Source organism: Halictus rubicundus, chromosome 14, assembly GCF_050948215.1.
Source record: "Halictus rubicundus isolate RS-2024b chromosome 14, iyHalRubi1_principal, whole genome shotgun sequence".
Taxonomy (NCBI): Eukaryota; Metazoa; Arthropoda; class Insecta; order Hymenoptera; family Halictidae; genus Halictus; species Halictus rubicundus.
In genome coordinates this window covers 3,202,652-3,218,100 of record NC_135162.1, presented here as the reverse complement: position 1 = coordinate 3,218,100, position 15,449 = coordinate 3,202,652, and the positions used below count along the sequence as shown (strand labels likewise).

The following is a 15,449-nucleotide window of genomic DNA, read 5'->3' as shown; positions in this document are numbered from 1 at the left end:
ATCACGAAGTGTCAATTTTTCAGCCTGAGTCCAGGCAAATGCCCATTTCTGGCAGCCTGAATTTTTGGAAACCCCTATTACCTAAACAAATTAGGTACGCAGATGTCACCTGGTTCATCTGTCTCGGTTCTAGCGATCCAAAGTTTACTTTAAACATTTTTCTTTTAACCTTTTTCCTTACTACCCATTCGCGTTGCTTAGGAGTATTTTTTAATTACTGAAACCAAAATAGTAATTAGTAGTACGAAAAGGTGCACACAACCCTAGTAGCACAAAAATATTAGATAAATATGTTTTTCAAATATTAGAAAAATATTTTTTAAGCCACATTTTTTCATATGAGAAAAATATTGGATCTGAATATTGTATACATGTACAAGAAATATAAATTGAATGTTTAAAAAATATAAGCTAAATATTCAGATGATATAAACTAGATATTTAAAACATATAAGGTAAATATTAAAAAAATATGAATCCAATATTTGAAAAATATAAATTTAATATTTAAATAACATTCAATAAAATTTTCAAATTTAAGAAAAAGTTATAACAAAAATGAGAAAATATGAATATGTATTACTTTCTGTGCATTGCTTGAGGGAATATTGCACTTTGTCTTCGAAAGGACCTTTATTACATTTAAGAAATTTTTATGCAGCTGGCGGGATTCGAACTCGGGACTTACCGTTTAATTGATGATGTGCTTCCTCACTGAGCCATGCGAACCTATATTGTTGGACTCATTACTTTTTAGACATAACTACAGGTCAAATCGTATCAAATCATATAATTATTAGAAGAGATAAACTTCTGTTAAAAATATTGTTTAGATAAAAATCTAACTACTTTATTTTTAAAGAAGCATATTATTAATAGTATAGTAACGACAAACAGATATATATATTTTCTGAAGTACTTCCATCGTAGGTAAGCATTGAAACACATAGAATATATTTACTAAATAAACAAAAACATTTTATTGTAAAAAAATATATTTCCATAATATATTATAAAAATATAAAAAAATAATACAGCATAATATAATGAGTAGTAAAAACAATGAAATAATATAGTATAGTATAAAAATAATATAATATAATAAAAAAGTACATTTGTTATAATATATATAATATGTTTTAAATAATTATTTAAAATTAAGTTTTTTATTCTAGATTTAGCTGTTGCTAAAAATAGAGACAGGATGGTTTTTATTTCCATGTCTGTAATAGACGCCTGCCTTCTTCTTGTTGCTACTGTGAAATAAAAAATAAAATATGTTGCATATTATATATTTTTTAAACAAAACTTAAAAGTTATAAGTATATTTACCAGTTACAGCATCATACAGTTTTAAACTTATAAAAGGTAATTTTTTTTTCTTCCCTGTCCTGAATAAAAAGTTTGATATTAGTTTGTTCATCATATTATATATTATTTTGTTATTGGTATCGCCGCCGACTAGATAAAGTAATTGTACCTGGAAGAAGATATGCGATTATTTATTTGATAAATATTAGAAAATGGTATTGTCCTAATAATTAGTTGTAAAAATACAGCACTACGATTTTATTATTCTGGATTTATATGAATACAAACCAGTGAATTAAATTTTTCAGAACTTTCTGATATTGTGGTATCAAAATCCGTTACTTCTTGGACAGATTTCAGTGGCAATTGGTCTAAGAAAGACCTCTCCTCGCCATGACACACGATATTTTGAGACGCATTTGCATTAACTGCTATGTTATTTAATAGGCTTTCAATTCCTTCTAATTTATTGAAAATTTGTTTTATTTCGTATTTTAATTCTATATATTGACGATTTAATAGTGTCAATTGTCCTTCAGTGAACGACGTCAACGTATCATTCATAGTTTTATCTGTACAATTGCATAAAATATAATATTCGTATCGTTACGTTTATTATTTAACATATATTTGTAGTATATTTACCATTATATATTTCATTGATTATGATACTTTTATGTTTACAATAAGATTTAACATATGCATCATTTTTTCTACTTACTTGGCGCTACTGTTTGCGGTTGCTGAATTTCATCGCTTTCAGAATCGGAATCGGAACTGTCCAGAATCACAGTTCGCTTTTTCATTATACTTCTTTTTGAAGACATATTAAAAACTTTAGACATAACAGAAAGAAGTAATCAATATAACTAATAATAATAATAGTAATAATATAACTAATAATCAAATACTAATAATAATAATGAATAATTAATAAGATAAATGAAGAAATTCACATGCTACAAAGTATAAACGGCATTTATATATAAATTCTTTATGTGTAATTTCATTCAGAGTGCATGATAAAATTTCATCTGTGAAATTATCAAATTTAAATATTCCTATTATTTTCGATTTGATAGGGTATTTGTAAAAAGTTTTCAATTTTGTGGATAATCTACCAACTATTTTATTTGTTGATATGTCTAGGATCTGTAGGACATAATCATTCCGTACAAAAACGTAAGAGTCTCGAAGTCCGTAGGCTTTTATATTAAAATAAGGGAATTGTATTTTCTTTTTATCATATTCTACACATATTTTTTTACTAGTTTCTTTAATTGTAGGTGCTCCATTTTCCGACAACCTTTTTATTGTCTGTGCTAGTGGTTTATTTCACCTGCGTAACATGCTTATTAGCTTCCCTAAGTAATTTTCAAAAGGAAAACAACTTAGTTCCTCTAAAGAATATTTTAAATTTTGGACATCGTCTGTAATGTGCACTAAATTGTGAACATTATATACACTAAATTCTCTGCCATACAAAACAGAAGAATCATTGACAAATTGAATTAGCATTTCTCGAGCTTTGTTTAGCCACTTTACATCTACACGTAATTTATTGAGTAATAGAATTCTCATAGCTGCATGTAGTAATAAGAAGTGGTTATAGAAGATATTTGGACGAATTTTCGTTAAAAGAATGGGTCCTAGATACAAGAGAAATAAACGAAACTCCGTAGCTTTATATCTAGGCAATTCCGATATGGATCGTGATTTACGGTTAAATTCACTAGGTAAGTATTTTGCTGCAGATATCATTCGTTTTGATAATTTATTCCTTTGCTGTAATCTGAACTCTACTTTACACCAATGATGAAGTAATTTCTTCATTACTCCCAAACAGCATAAATGCATATAATCTAAAGCAAAATCTTCTATTATATTTAATGTGCTTATGTTTAATAAGGGTGTCCTTTCATTGTTTTTATGGTGCTTGATGTCGCGAAATTTTTTAAAATCTTCATGTGTCCGAGCACTGGCATTATGGTTTTCGTAAATAATTCGTTTTTTATAGTATGTACCCTCTTCTGTGCATCTTTCGCAACTATTGCGACCTGTATGCCCTTTAATATTTTTTAAAAATGCTCTCGCAGGTGCATCACATGTAAAGCATATAACGCAAACTTTAAAATTAATATTATTATAAAATAATCCATGCTTTAAAATATCATTTAATTCATTTGTAAAATCATTTAAATAATCAGCTAAGGAATTTGGTTTTGCATCACCATAATATGAGGCTATCGGAAAAGGAGACACGATATAATTGTTTAATACCAGTTTGCATAAAATGGGCCAAAACTGTTTGTTCGAATTTTTTGAAACTGGAACACCATCAATATTGAAAATTAAACGAATTGTTAAAGTTTCTTTGATTTTACGAAATATACCTATTTCAGTATGCAACAAGTTTAATGGATTTTATTTTATACCAAAATATGTAAATTGCGCTAAATTTTCCTTTTTGCTTAAAACGGACACAATATTTGATGATCGTTTAGTTTTCAACAGAGTGCGGGAATCGCATGGAATTTTGTATTCAGGAAAAATGTCCTTTAAACCCTTTAATAAATTACTTAATTGAGTATGATTAATTTTATTTCCTAGAGACCATTTTTTTAAAAAAGTAATTAATTTCAAATTTCTAATAGCACTGCAGTTATCACTTGTACTGTAATTTATGTCATTCCTGTTATTTATCATTTGAAGATCAAATTGTTGATCCAGATCGGATATAGCGAGATCATTAGTTGTCTGTGAACTATTAGTTGGCATGATTATTCTATTTGATTCTTCATTTACTGTATCGAGACTCTGATTCTGATTGAAAGTTTTCCGTAGTTCATTCTTTATAAATTTATATTTTTAGTAACGTCGTTTTTCGGCCATTATGAAATTTGTGTAACTGCAAACTAAATATGGTGTATGAAAAACTATTCTTGAAAACTTTAATATTGCAACTCTTCAGATAATTAAAAAAAAATTTTTTTTTAATATAAAAAAAATATATATATATTTATTTATTACATAACACATAAATGTACATACCTTTTCTGCGAACGATGAAATGCAGGTCTCGAGCACACGTATTCGGGGCACGAATAACAACACTTATTTAAAAACTTATTTAAAAACTTGATCGCGTACGTACAAGTCGATAGAGATCGTCGAGACACAAGAGATAGCCGAGATATTCAAGGTGTGTTCTATATGAGAGAATTTTGTCTTCTGATTTTCGGTGTCGTGTCGTGTATAATGTTAACTTTGATATTTTCTTTATTGGCTGTCTTAAAACTGTATGGGGTGACTAAAAGTTTCCTAATTGGTGAGTGGGTGGTGCAGTTTGGTCGTCAGAGTAGGGATGCGCTTTGATGAAATTGTGTTTAGATTATATAATGAATTGGGTGCGAAAGATATGGGGAAAATAGTCTGGAAAACTAAATGTTTGTATATTGCCCTGTCAATGGGCTCGCTCACGGAGGTTTCGAAGTGGTGTCCGATGACACCCCATAATTTTGGGACCGTCGCGTCGCGTCGAGTGCCTCGGCTATCGCAACCGACCGTTCAATCTGATTGCTAGTTTGCTAACGAATGAATGCGTTTCTCGCTGCAACATGGCCAGGGCCTTTCCCAAATACATTGACCGAAGTTAAATGTTTATCCCGAATAGGTACCAGTCTGTTACTACGAACTTTTTAATCCTGCATACAGTTCAATAACATTGCGTAAGACGTAAGAGCTACACGATTATTTTTCATGCAATAACTTTGTCGCATTAATGTTATTATAATATAAATATATGTCGATTAAGTGACAAACACGAATTCAAAGTAAATTAAAAGTAAACATTTTACTTCGCATTATATTCGGGAACAAATATTTTTCCATGATAAACATAAAATATTTCCTGCATAGATAAAAAAAATATTCTATTTCTAATATTACATAAAGATTCATTTTATAATGAGAAAAAATATTTTGTTCGTAATATTAAACACATATTATTTGTATATTAGGAAAAAATATTCTATTTCTAATATTTAATAAAGATTGTTTTATAATGAGAAAAAAATATTTTTTTCCTGATATTAAATAAATATTATTTGTATATTAGGAAAAAATATTCTACTTCTAATATGAAATAAAGATTTATTTAATATTTAGAAAAAAATATTTTTCTCGTAACATGAAATACATATTTCCTGAATATTTAAAAAGAAATATTTTTTACTTAATATAAAATAAATATTGTATGTATATTCCAATATTAAAAAAAGATTGAATCTCTTTTTAATATTATATGAATGTGTATACAATATTTTGTGCTACTAGGGAAGACTTAGATTTTTAATTCCCCTAATTCGAATTCCTCGAGTTTCTAATTTATTTATTCTGACTTCTTGTAACGTACAATATTTTGGTTTTTAAATAAAAAGACTTAAATTATATGCGTGTTATCTAGGGTTAAAGGAGATAAACATTGTCACGACTAAGAGAATTAGTCGCGCATTCGAATTTTTTGTGACGTCTGTGAAACAAGTGATTAAATAATTTTATTTGCATTTGATTAGTTTTCTTTTATAATATAGTAGTTTTCGTTAAAAAAAAAAAAATTAGGCGTATGTCTGTATAAACTCCTTGTGAATCTTCGGGCCTTCATACTCTGCAATATAAAACGGCCGTCGACCCGAAGCTCGTCATTGTCAACTAAAATTGAAAAAACTAAGATTTTTCTTGAAGCGTACGAAATTAGTGTCAGTTAAGCGTTATGTGTAGTATTTTTTACATCAAATGTCAGAACTTCACGTCTAACATGCTGTATTAAAGAGCAAGCTGGCTCTGAACTTTCGATCTTTCTATCACTAAAAGTACTTATTAAAGAATTCAAAGCCGCTTTGTAATTGGGTCATCGGGTCTATAGTCTGCGCAATTTCATAAAAATCCGTGACGACGTGTGTATAAAGTTTGATCACTTGGTGTATAATGGCCCGTGAGGGTTACAAGCTGAAATGGTTCTTGTACGATATATCGATCCCGGAAACGGTTCTAATATCAGTACCATGACAGTTGTAATAACGGTTCTGATATCGGTTCTAGTATTGGTTCTAGAACATTTAATTATTATGTTTATAATATATGCTGCTTATGCATTGGACATCGCTGGCAGAGGAACCTGTATTGAAGGTTGGAACATATTGCACTTTTTTTTTATATTGTAAATTTTTCTTTTGCGAAAATGTTCTCCGCAGCTTTATTAAGAAGTTATTAACGAAAAACACGGGCCAATCAGAGCACGGCTATAGAATTCTGATTGGTATGTGTTTTTCTCTAATAACTCTTTAACAAAGCCGCGGAGAACATTTTCGCAACGGAAAAAGTTACTTCAAATTGCGTCACGAACCACCCCTTCCAAGGAAATATAACATTTTTGGGACACCCTGTATAATAATTGCAGAACTGTTACAGAACAGATACCAGAACCGCTGCAACAGTTATCAAACAGTAACCGGAATCGATCTACGATTTGTTAACACTATTCCTACCGGGAGCGGTCAAATGACCGTTTTTAAAATTTCTATTAGAATTTCTTATATACATCGTAATTGAATCGCCTTTAAACTTCACGACTTTTCCTAAAATATGCGTATAATACATTTTTCAATATTCACTTCTTTTTTTTATTGTTTATTTTCTGAGAAAAATTTGTAGTCTGTCTTACCTACCGCGACCGGTCATTTGACCGGTAGAACGATTTATATCTTTTTGTAATAGTATTCTTTCAAAGACTCAATTCCAAAACTATAAAGTCGTTACAAACGAAAGGTAAGGCAGTTGTGGTATGATTTTAGCCGAAAAGTGCCACCCAGGGACTGCTTTACGGCACTTCAAAGTGTTTACAGTTCTCGCTCGCCTATCGGCCTCACAGTGTTTATTTGCCTGATTGGCATCCGAAGCGGTCCAGAACCTCGGATTTTCTTACACCGTCTTATCTACTATGACTGTAAAATAAATAAAATCATAGCCGAAGGAGATGCCTAGACGTCTTCTCACGAATTCAAATCAGTAAAGTCTTGTGAGCTGAACAGAGAGCATCAAAACGTGAAAATTACAAGGAGCATATTCGGCAGTCTTTTACTATTTTGTATTTGTATTCTATTATTATTCTACTTTTATTTTATATTGTATTACGTGTTATAAGTGTCATTTTCCAAAAAGTGAACAAACCAACAATACTTCGTAGTAAGTTTCACATTTTATCTTTTGTTCATTTTTTTATCCATCTTGATTTACATTTTTATATTTTAATTTTTATTTTATCCCTTGAATATTCGTTCCAAAAATGTCAAGACGTTCGAAATGTTTGATATTGAAAATGACAATACGGAAAATTATAATCTATTTGAGAACGACTCGAACACCGATGAGGACGAATAGAACTTTTCGAACGTACGTAGAGGACGAAAGAGAAGGAGATTTTTAGTTAGTTCCGATAGTGAGAATGAGGAAGAGGTAATCGAAACTGCTGTGGACGGAACTGTTGGCAAGAAGTAAAAGAAGGGTCTAATCCTGGAAGAGCACCTATTCATAATATTTTTAGGGGAACATCAGGCCCAACAGGGTATAGTAAACGAAATATTATGCGGTGAAAACGAATAAAATATACATTATATACTCCTAAATAAAGGAAACTATATTTTTATACTGTCAAATTGGCTATTATCTTCATTCTATATTAAAAAATATAAGTTGTGCTAAAGACCGGTCATTTGACCGGTCGCGGTAGGAATAGGTATACATGAAGTGTCGGTAGGAATAGTGTTAAACAATAGCATATTTTCGATATCTTCGAGGACACCATTTCAGTGTACTAGGTTGAAAATCAGTTCAAATTCCAGGAAAATGTAGCTTCCACTAGCTACCACGACCTTCTTCAGTTTTTAAACACAGTAGTCTCTCCGTAACTGTCATATCGTTGTGTCTGTCGCAGTGTAGCCAGATCAACACTTGTTCCCCCACTCTAATTTCCCTTTCTACCGTGTTATTCCCTAAATTTCCGATCCGTTTCGTCTCTGTCGCATATACTCCGTTACTGGCAGAGACAGGGTAACATTTTCCTCTTAATTTACTCCCTGCCTTCATCTGGCGACACTTCTCTGGGGCTGAAATATACTATGAACCTAGTAACCCTCCCTTGCATAGTCCGGAATTTTCATCTGCTCAGTCGACGTAGAGGCCAGGTGTGTCTTCCCTCGGATCTGCCCCGAAACGAGGGCTCTTCGGGTCTGCGCTAACTTCCACTGCATGGATCGTCACTTGCGTAGAACCGGAAATACAACTAAATCGATAAAAAACAAATTGTCAAATAGAATCGTCAGTATAAACTTCACACTAAATGATTTCCATGCATATGTGAATAATCAGCTTTTACGTTAATGCATTTGTATCATTAGCGTATACATAGATGTACAGGTTGTCTGTTTTATATCAATACAATGAAACATCTTTTGAGGTGATAATACTATGAAAAAAAGTTTTAACAAAAGTTGCTTGGTATGGATAAGGAAGTTATGTGGTATAAATATTTTTTTGATACCTCGTATGGTGAGGGTGATTTCAAAATCAATTTAGTTTGTTCAAATAGAATGCTATACTTTAGTCTATACAGGATGTCCCAAAAATGTCGGAAAACCTTGGAAGCGGTGGTTCGTGAGGTCATTTAAAGTAATTTTTTCCTTGGCGAAAATTTCCGCCTCGGCTTTGTTAAAGTTACTTAAAATGATCTCAGAAATCTCTTTCAAGGTTCTCCAACATGATTGATGAACATATACAATTAGAGAATCGAGGAAGTAATAGATACTCCAAAACTATTTTTGTATGTATGTTAGTTAAAAATGTTACTTCAATATTTTTGAAACATTAAAAAATATTATTAAAATCACATGTATAAACCATATAAGAAATTGAAAAAATAAAGATGATGTATGGAAATAAAAACTTTCCCACCGACGGGATTCGAAACCCCAGCGTATCCGCTCCCTAGTCTGACACTTAACCGCTGTGCCAACCGGCGATGTTGTAAAGCTTACGAATATTCTGGTATATATCACACAAAATACTATTTATTCTTTCTCTAGATTGTATTCATTTATTGTTCCCCTCAGGGGTACAATCTCATGACATCACATCTCCTTCAACTCGCAAAATCGCAAGCAACTAAATACACACCCACACACACCCACACACACACACACACACACACACACACACACACACACACACACACACACACACACACACACACACACACACAGAGAGAGAGAGAGAGAGAGAGAGAGAGAGAGAGAGAGAGAGAGAGAGAGAGAGAGAGAGAGAGAGAGAGAGAGAGAGAGAGAGAGAGAGAGAGAGAGAGAGAGAGAGAGATACTGTCGCTTTTCAATATAATAAAAATAAAAATAACAATATAACAAAATAAAATAAAACAAACATAACGCTCGCCATAACGCTCGCCATAAATACAATAAAATAAAATAAATTACATTATGTAAAATAAATAAATTCCATACTTATTCTTTCTCTTAAATCACAATTCTTAGGTGAAACAATTACTTGTTTCAATGTAATAATGTTAAAAATTACTTAATATATACCTGCGATAAAACCAACAAGTGTAACTTTCCTCCTAATAGCATAAACATCGAAAAAATTCGGTTTTTACTGATTCTGACAATGATGTCCCACAACAAAAAATCTAAAATAATTGACGACATTGCCTGTTAGAGTACTTTATCAGGGAACTAAACGGTAGAATAGCATGTTTTCATATTTTTGAGAAATCTGCATTTTTCCGATTTTTTTCATTTTCCGAGGTTTTCATTTTTTACGACCACAGCTTGCAACCAAAAAATCTGAACAAAATTCTCAAAAATCCGCCTTAGGATCCAAAATATGCCACATTTTTTTCAGAATTTTAGGAGGCATTAGAGTGCGGAAAATGCGCGAAACAGCGCGAAATCCAATTTACCCTGTAACTACCCTCACGGGCAAGATAGGGGGTTGAAATTTGACTCAGAGGGGTTTTTCTTGGTCAGCTTTCGAATCGTTCGTTAATCATTGAAAAACCTCTAAGGGCAGTTTTAACCATCTTAATTGGCTAGGCCCTTTTTTTTATTTTTTAACATTCTGTTTCGAAGCTAAAAATTCTGAAAAAATTCATAGATGTGCATTCTAATAGCTAAAATAGGCCTGATTTTTTCAGAATTTTCAATTGAGTAGGATAAGAGAAATTACGGAAGAACCTGATTTTCTCCCCATTACTCCCACCATGTTTACATATAGTGATGAAAATTGGCACAAAGTATTTTCTTTGGATAAGCTATCGAGTGGTCTATTGCAATTCAATTTTGTTTGTTGGCACACTTCTGATGTCATTATCCGGCTGATACCCTTTGATTCTTTTAGACTGATTAATCGAATAAGTTTGTCTCTCAATTACTTCGGATAGTCGACGTTCTACTGTAATAATTCGATTTCTTATACATTAAATAGTAAAACTTCTTAGATAATAAGTTTGGTTGAATTGTTTAATAATTATTCAGTTTTAAAAGGTGTCGGAATATTTTTTAGAATCACTGTAATAACCGTAATTCTGTACGCATTCGCCCTTGAAGCTCGACAGGAGTCTCAGATTTTGCTGAAATTGAAATATGTTATAGTCTTTGTGAAAATAGGAGGTTATCTTTGAACTTGTTTAAAAGATACAGACCATCAAAGTTTGCTATTTGGCCGGTTTTCACGAAACAATTTATATCACGGTTATTTTTTCGTTACCATCGCAAGAGACTGTTCTTTTACAATAATTTATCATTTTATACGCAAATGTAATTTTTTTACTGCAAAAATGTTAAAAATATTTTTTATTTTGCAAATTTGTCTCCCGGTTCATTTGTGAAAAATCAAATCATTGGATGTATTATGAATTACATCAGTTACCTCAATCATTTTTTTCCTATTCTATTACTCTAAATCCATATTTTAAGTTTCTTAAACAATTCGGAACATATTCGGTTTAGTAGAAGAGAAAGATGGTTACTAAAATTGAATTCATTTTCAATTGTTTTAATTTTCTTAGTTGTAAGTGAAATTAGAGTATTTAAATAAAATCAAATTGTACAACAATTTTCACTTTCTAAGATAATTTCTTTTTTATTTTTGTCCCAGTTTTCATACTAATCGAGCAGTGCGTCCTTTGCCGGCGTGTTCTGGCCGCAATTTTTGAGTCTCCACGAATTAAAAAACGGAATTTGGTCAGGAAGAATCGTAGAGTACCGTTCTATTTTTTCAAATTTTTGATACTTGAACCAGGAGTCAAATTTGCAAAACAAAAATATTTTTAATACTTTTGCAGTAAAGGATTACATTTGCGTATAAAATGATAAATTATTGAAAGATTATTATTTATTGTCTTTTGCAATAATAACCAAAATGGAAACTGTTTCTATCTCTATTAATAACCGTGATATAAATTGTTTTGTGAGGATAGTTTTCGTAAAAATTGGCCACAGTGGGAAACTTTGATGGTTTGTATCATTTAAACAATTTCGAAAATATTAAAATGATGACTTAAACTCCTCCTATTTTCACATGGACTATAACATATTTCAATTTCAACAAAATCCGGGAAATACGTATTACAAGAAAGTGATCCGCTTCACATGGTGTCGGCCCCTTAGGCCCGCTACACAGATCCGTTGTTTTAACGTGCGGCGATCGTACGGTACCGGAATTGCGGTTCAGTTGAAACGCGTCCACTTGCGTTTGTTTAATTTGCAGCTTCTGCGATTTTCACTGCGTTTTCTACTACTATCGAAGATGGAGGTGTCCCAAAAAAAGCGTAGAGTATTTGCCTATTTTGTATATAAATGCTATTGTTGCAAACAAAGAAGACATCCTTTTATCGATTCGAGATTTACAGGACGTAGATTTGCTACATCCTTTTCTGATTTAAGAGAAAATGCTGAAAAATTCTTTAATTATTTTCGAATCACTCATTTGATGAACTGTTAGATGTGCTATAACTCCCGTAGAAATGTTAGCTGTAACTTTAAGGTAAGTAAATAGAATCGAGGTATAATACGTGGTATCAGAATATAAGGGTGAAGGAAATACCTGAGAAAAAGATGGAAAAAGGAGAAGTGGAGTACGGTGGCGAGATATAGATTAGGAAATATTGGGGGAGAGGTGGGAGACATTAGTAGAGGAGAGGAAGAAATGTGGGAACATGTGCTGGAAATATGCAGGGAGGAAGAGGGGATAAAGAAAAAAATGGAAAGGATATTAGATAAAAACGGGGTGTGAAAGGGGTGGATGGCGAGGTTGGATAGAGAGAGCAAGGAAGTAGGAATGGAAGGATGTAACAATGAGTAAAGAACATACATACAAATTATTAATATATTTTTATTTACTTCTTATACATGTCAGAACAAGTATTTGTCTCTGTTTCTGAGACAGTGGATGACGTTGAAGGTGACACAGAGATTGTGGATGAAGGAGTAACTAGTGTATGTATATTGGTGCATAGTCCAGGAGCAGATGAAGGAGATATGTATGATGAGCGTAATGAATTTTGGTGTGGTACAGTTGGAGAATGAAAATTAAAACGGGCAGGAGTGGAATCGTTGGTTAGGTGCAAAGGTGGTTGAAAATTAGGTAAATGTTGAGGAAAATTTAATTGCGTATTTACACTGCTACACGCTGCGGCGTTTTGTTGTCTAATCCTGCAAATTATGTTTAATACTTGGCAACGAAATTCTAATTTCTGGTCTTCGCTAAATCCAGTTAATGATGGCAGAATACTTTCAAAAAAGGATCTGTCAGCATTTGGCTTCGGATCAGGGACTGGAGCATTCATAAAATTTATTAAAGCTGACTCGATATCCCGTTTTCGCTTTCGAGTGTTTTGTGTATACAATTGTGGAGGTCGACTAGGAATCGATCTTTCTTCAATATCCTCAATTCTCTCTGGAAGCTTCTCTTCCTCCTGGTCTTCTAAACTGGACTGTGTGTTTGTAGTCGTACCATCTTGTCGTAGAAATGATAATTGTCGACCATAAATATATTGTCTGCCTCTGTCAGCTGCTTGTCCAGACTTCGTTTTCTTTTTAATGCTTTTAAGAAAATTGTCCTTAATGTTCCTCCACTTCTTAATTAATGCAGTACCTGAAGCAAAATACATATATTTAGTAAGTATAAAAAAGCAGATAGATGTATACAAATTTGTTGTTTTTCCCCCGTTACAAATATTTGGGTAGTGGGTGCGACTAGATTGATCTTCACCTAACATATAGAATTGGTCATTCAACAATTGGGAAGAGTTTTAAAAAATTTTGCACTGCAATTTGGGATGCTTTAAAAGAACAATCTTTCCCTGAATTTACCGAACAACGATGGAAAGAAATTTCAGGATTTCAGAAAGATTGTCAGTTTCCAAATTGTATAGGAGCGATTGATGGCAAACATGTCCGACTCAGAAAGACTTCCATGAGTGGATCTCTTTTCTATAATTACAAGCAGTATTATTCTGTTGTATTTTTGGCTGTTGTCGACGTCAATTATAAATTTCTTCACATAGACGTTGGATCTTTTGGGAAGGATTTCGACAGCACAATATTTGAGAAGTCAGATTTTTATAAAAGACTGGAAAACCATGGCCTAAATATTCCTAAAAACCAACCTCTCCCAGGAACTGAAGGTCCGAATATGCCTTTTATTTTCGTTCGTGATTAAGAATTTTCGCTTTTGCGATACGTTATGAGGCCTTACAACGCAAAAGTTTTATCCGATGAAAAACGGATTTTTAATTATCGATTGCCTCGAGCTCGCAGGATTGTCGAGAGTACATTTGGCATTCTCTCGAATAAATGGAAAATCTTTCAGAAAGCCATTAATGTTAATTTAGACTTAGCCATACAAGTAATTAGAACATGTTGTCCCTCCATAATTATGTAAGATCACAAGATGGAATCAACATTCAAGATATATTAACCCTTTGCACTCGAAGCTATTTTAACTCTGAAACGAAACATTTCTTCCGACCTAGAATATTTTCCTTCTATATATATTTTTTCATGCTATACATATGAAAATGGTGCAATTTACTCGTACAGTACTGAAATGTTTACTAATTTATTAAATACAAACAAATTTAATAATGTAAAAAATATTTTGACTAATGATACAGGAATATTTAGTGGCGCCTTACAGTCGCCATTCGAGTGCTAAGGATTAAGTATCGAAAAATTATTTGACACAAAACACGGCAACTCTAGTCCCTCAAGAGAATCTATTCAATGGATTCAGGCAAGAAACAAATTAGCGGAATATTTTGTTTCCGTATAACCGGGAAGTGGTTTTTTATAGTCACGTGTCGTCAAATCTTTTTTTATATGTATATCCTTCTGAAAGATCAAACTACTAAATACTAGTTAATACTAGTTCTGATATCTCACACTTTATTGTTGAATAACACATTATAATAACGACTGACATACTTACTGAAGGTATACTTACACATTTCATTTTTATCTTTCTCGTGTTTTTCGTCGAAATTATCGTACATAGCACGACAAACCTGCAGCCACGCACTTCTTTTCTTCGTCTTGTCGTGGTATTCCTCCGCTGCGACATTCCATATTTCGGGATACTTTTTTACTTCTTCAATGAAAAGTTCGATGTCTAATAATGCACCACCGTTTGTGGCGTTCATTTTGCGGCAGAATAACGGACGTTTACGGCCCGCTACACACATCCGTTGTTTTAACGTGCGACGACCGTGCGGCGACCGTGTACATCGACTGACATGCGATAATGTAATGAGTCATTACTAATAACGATCGCATATGAGATTGCGGCGACCGTGCGTTCCTTTGGGGAACTGCGAGAAATATTGCACGCAAGAGCGACGTGCGACGCCGCAAGTATGCTTCAAACAAATGTGCAGCGTCTAATTGAATCCATAATACTTCAAACCGCAGTTCCGGTACCGCACGGTCGCCGCATGTGTGTAGCGAGCCTACTCGCGTCTCTCTGGACGGACTACACACAGATATACAGACTGAGGACGAATGGTTCGCAAACCT

At 32.8% G+C, this 15,449-nt stretch overlaps 2 protein-coding genes across 3 annotated transcripts in view; one reads left to right on the top strand and one right to left on the bottom strand.

Annotated features, from left to right (window-relative positions):
• The window catches only part of LOC143360931 (neuronal calcium sensor 2), a 602,579-nt gene that overhangs the window by 59,800 nt on the left and 527,330 nt on the right, over window positions 1–15,449 (top strand). The gene's annotated exons all lie outside the window — the stretch shown is intronic.
• LOC143360834 (uncharacterized) lies at window positions 12,669–15,365 on the bottom strand. The gene is made up of 2 exons (XM_076799986.1): window positions 14,881–15,365; window positions 12,669–13,530 (listed from the first exon to the last, which is right to left on the bottom strand). Exons 1-2 carry the CDS (start codon window positions 15,116–15,118, stop codon window positions 12,773–12,775), a joined length of 996 nt encoding a protein of 331 aa, XP_076656101.1. The 5' UTR covers window positions 15,119–15,365; the 3' UTR covers window positions 12,669–12,772.

Bases quoted from the DNA above. Each gene is read 5' to 3' on its own strand.
- LOC143360834 (XM_076799986.1), bottom strand. From the start codon at position 15,118: ATGTGTGTAGCGGGCCGTAAACGTCCGTTATTCTGCCGCAAAATGAAC. The intron at 13,531-14,880 runs GTAAGTATACCT...ATTTTGCTTCAG, and splicing joins GAAAGATAAAAATGAAATGT to GTACTGCATTAATTAAGAAG.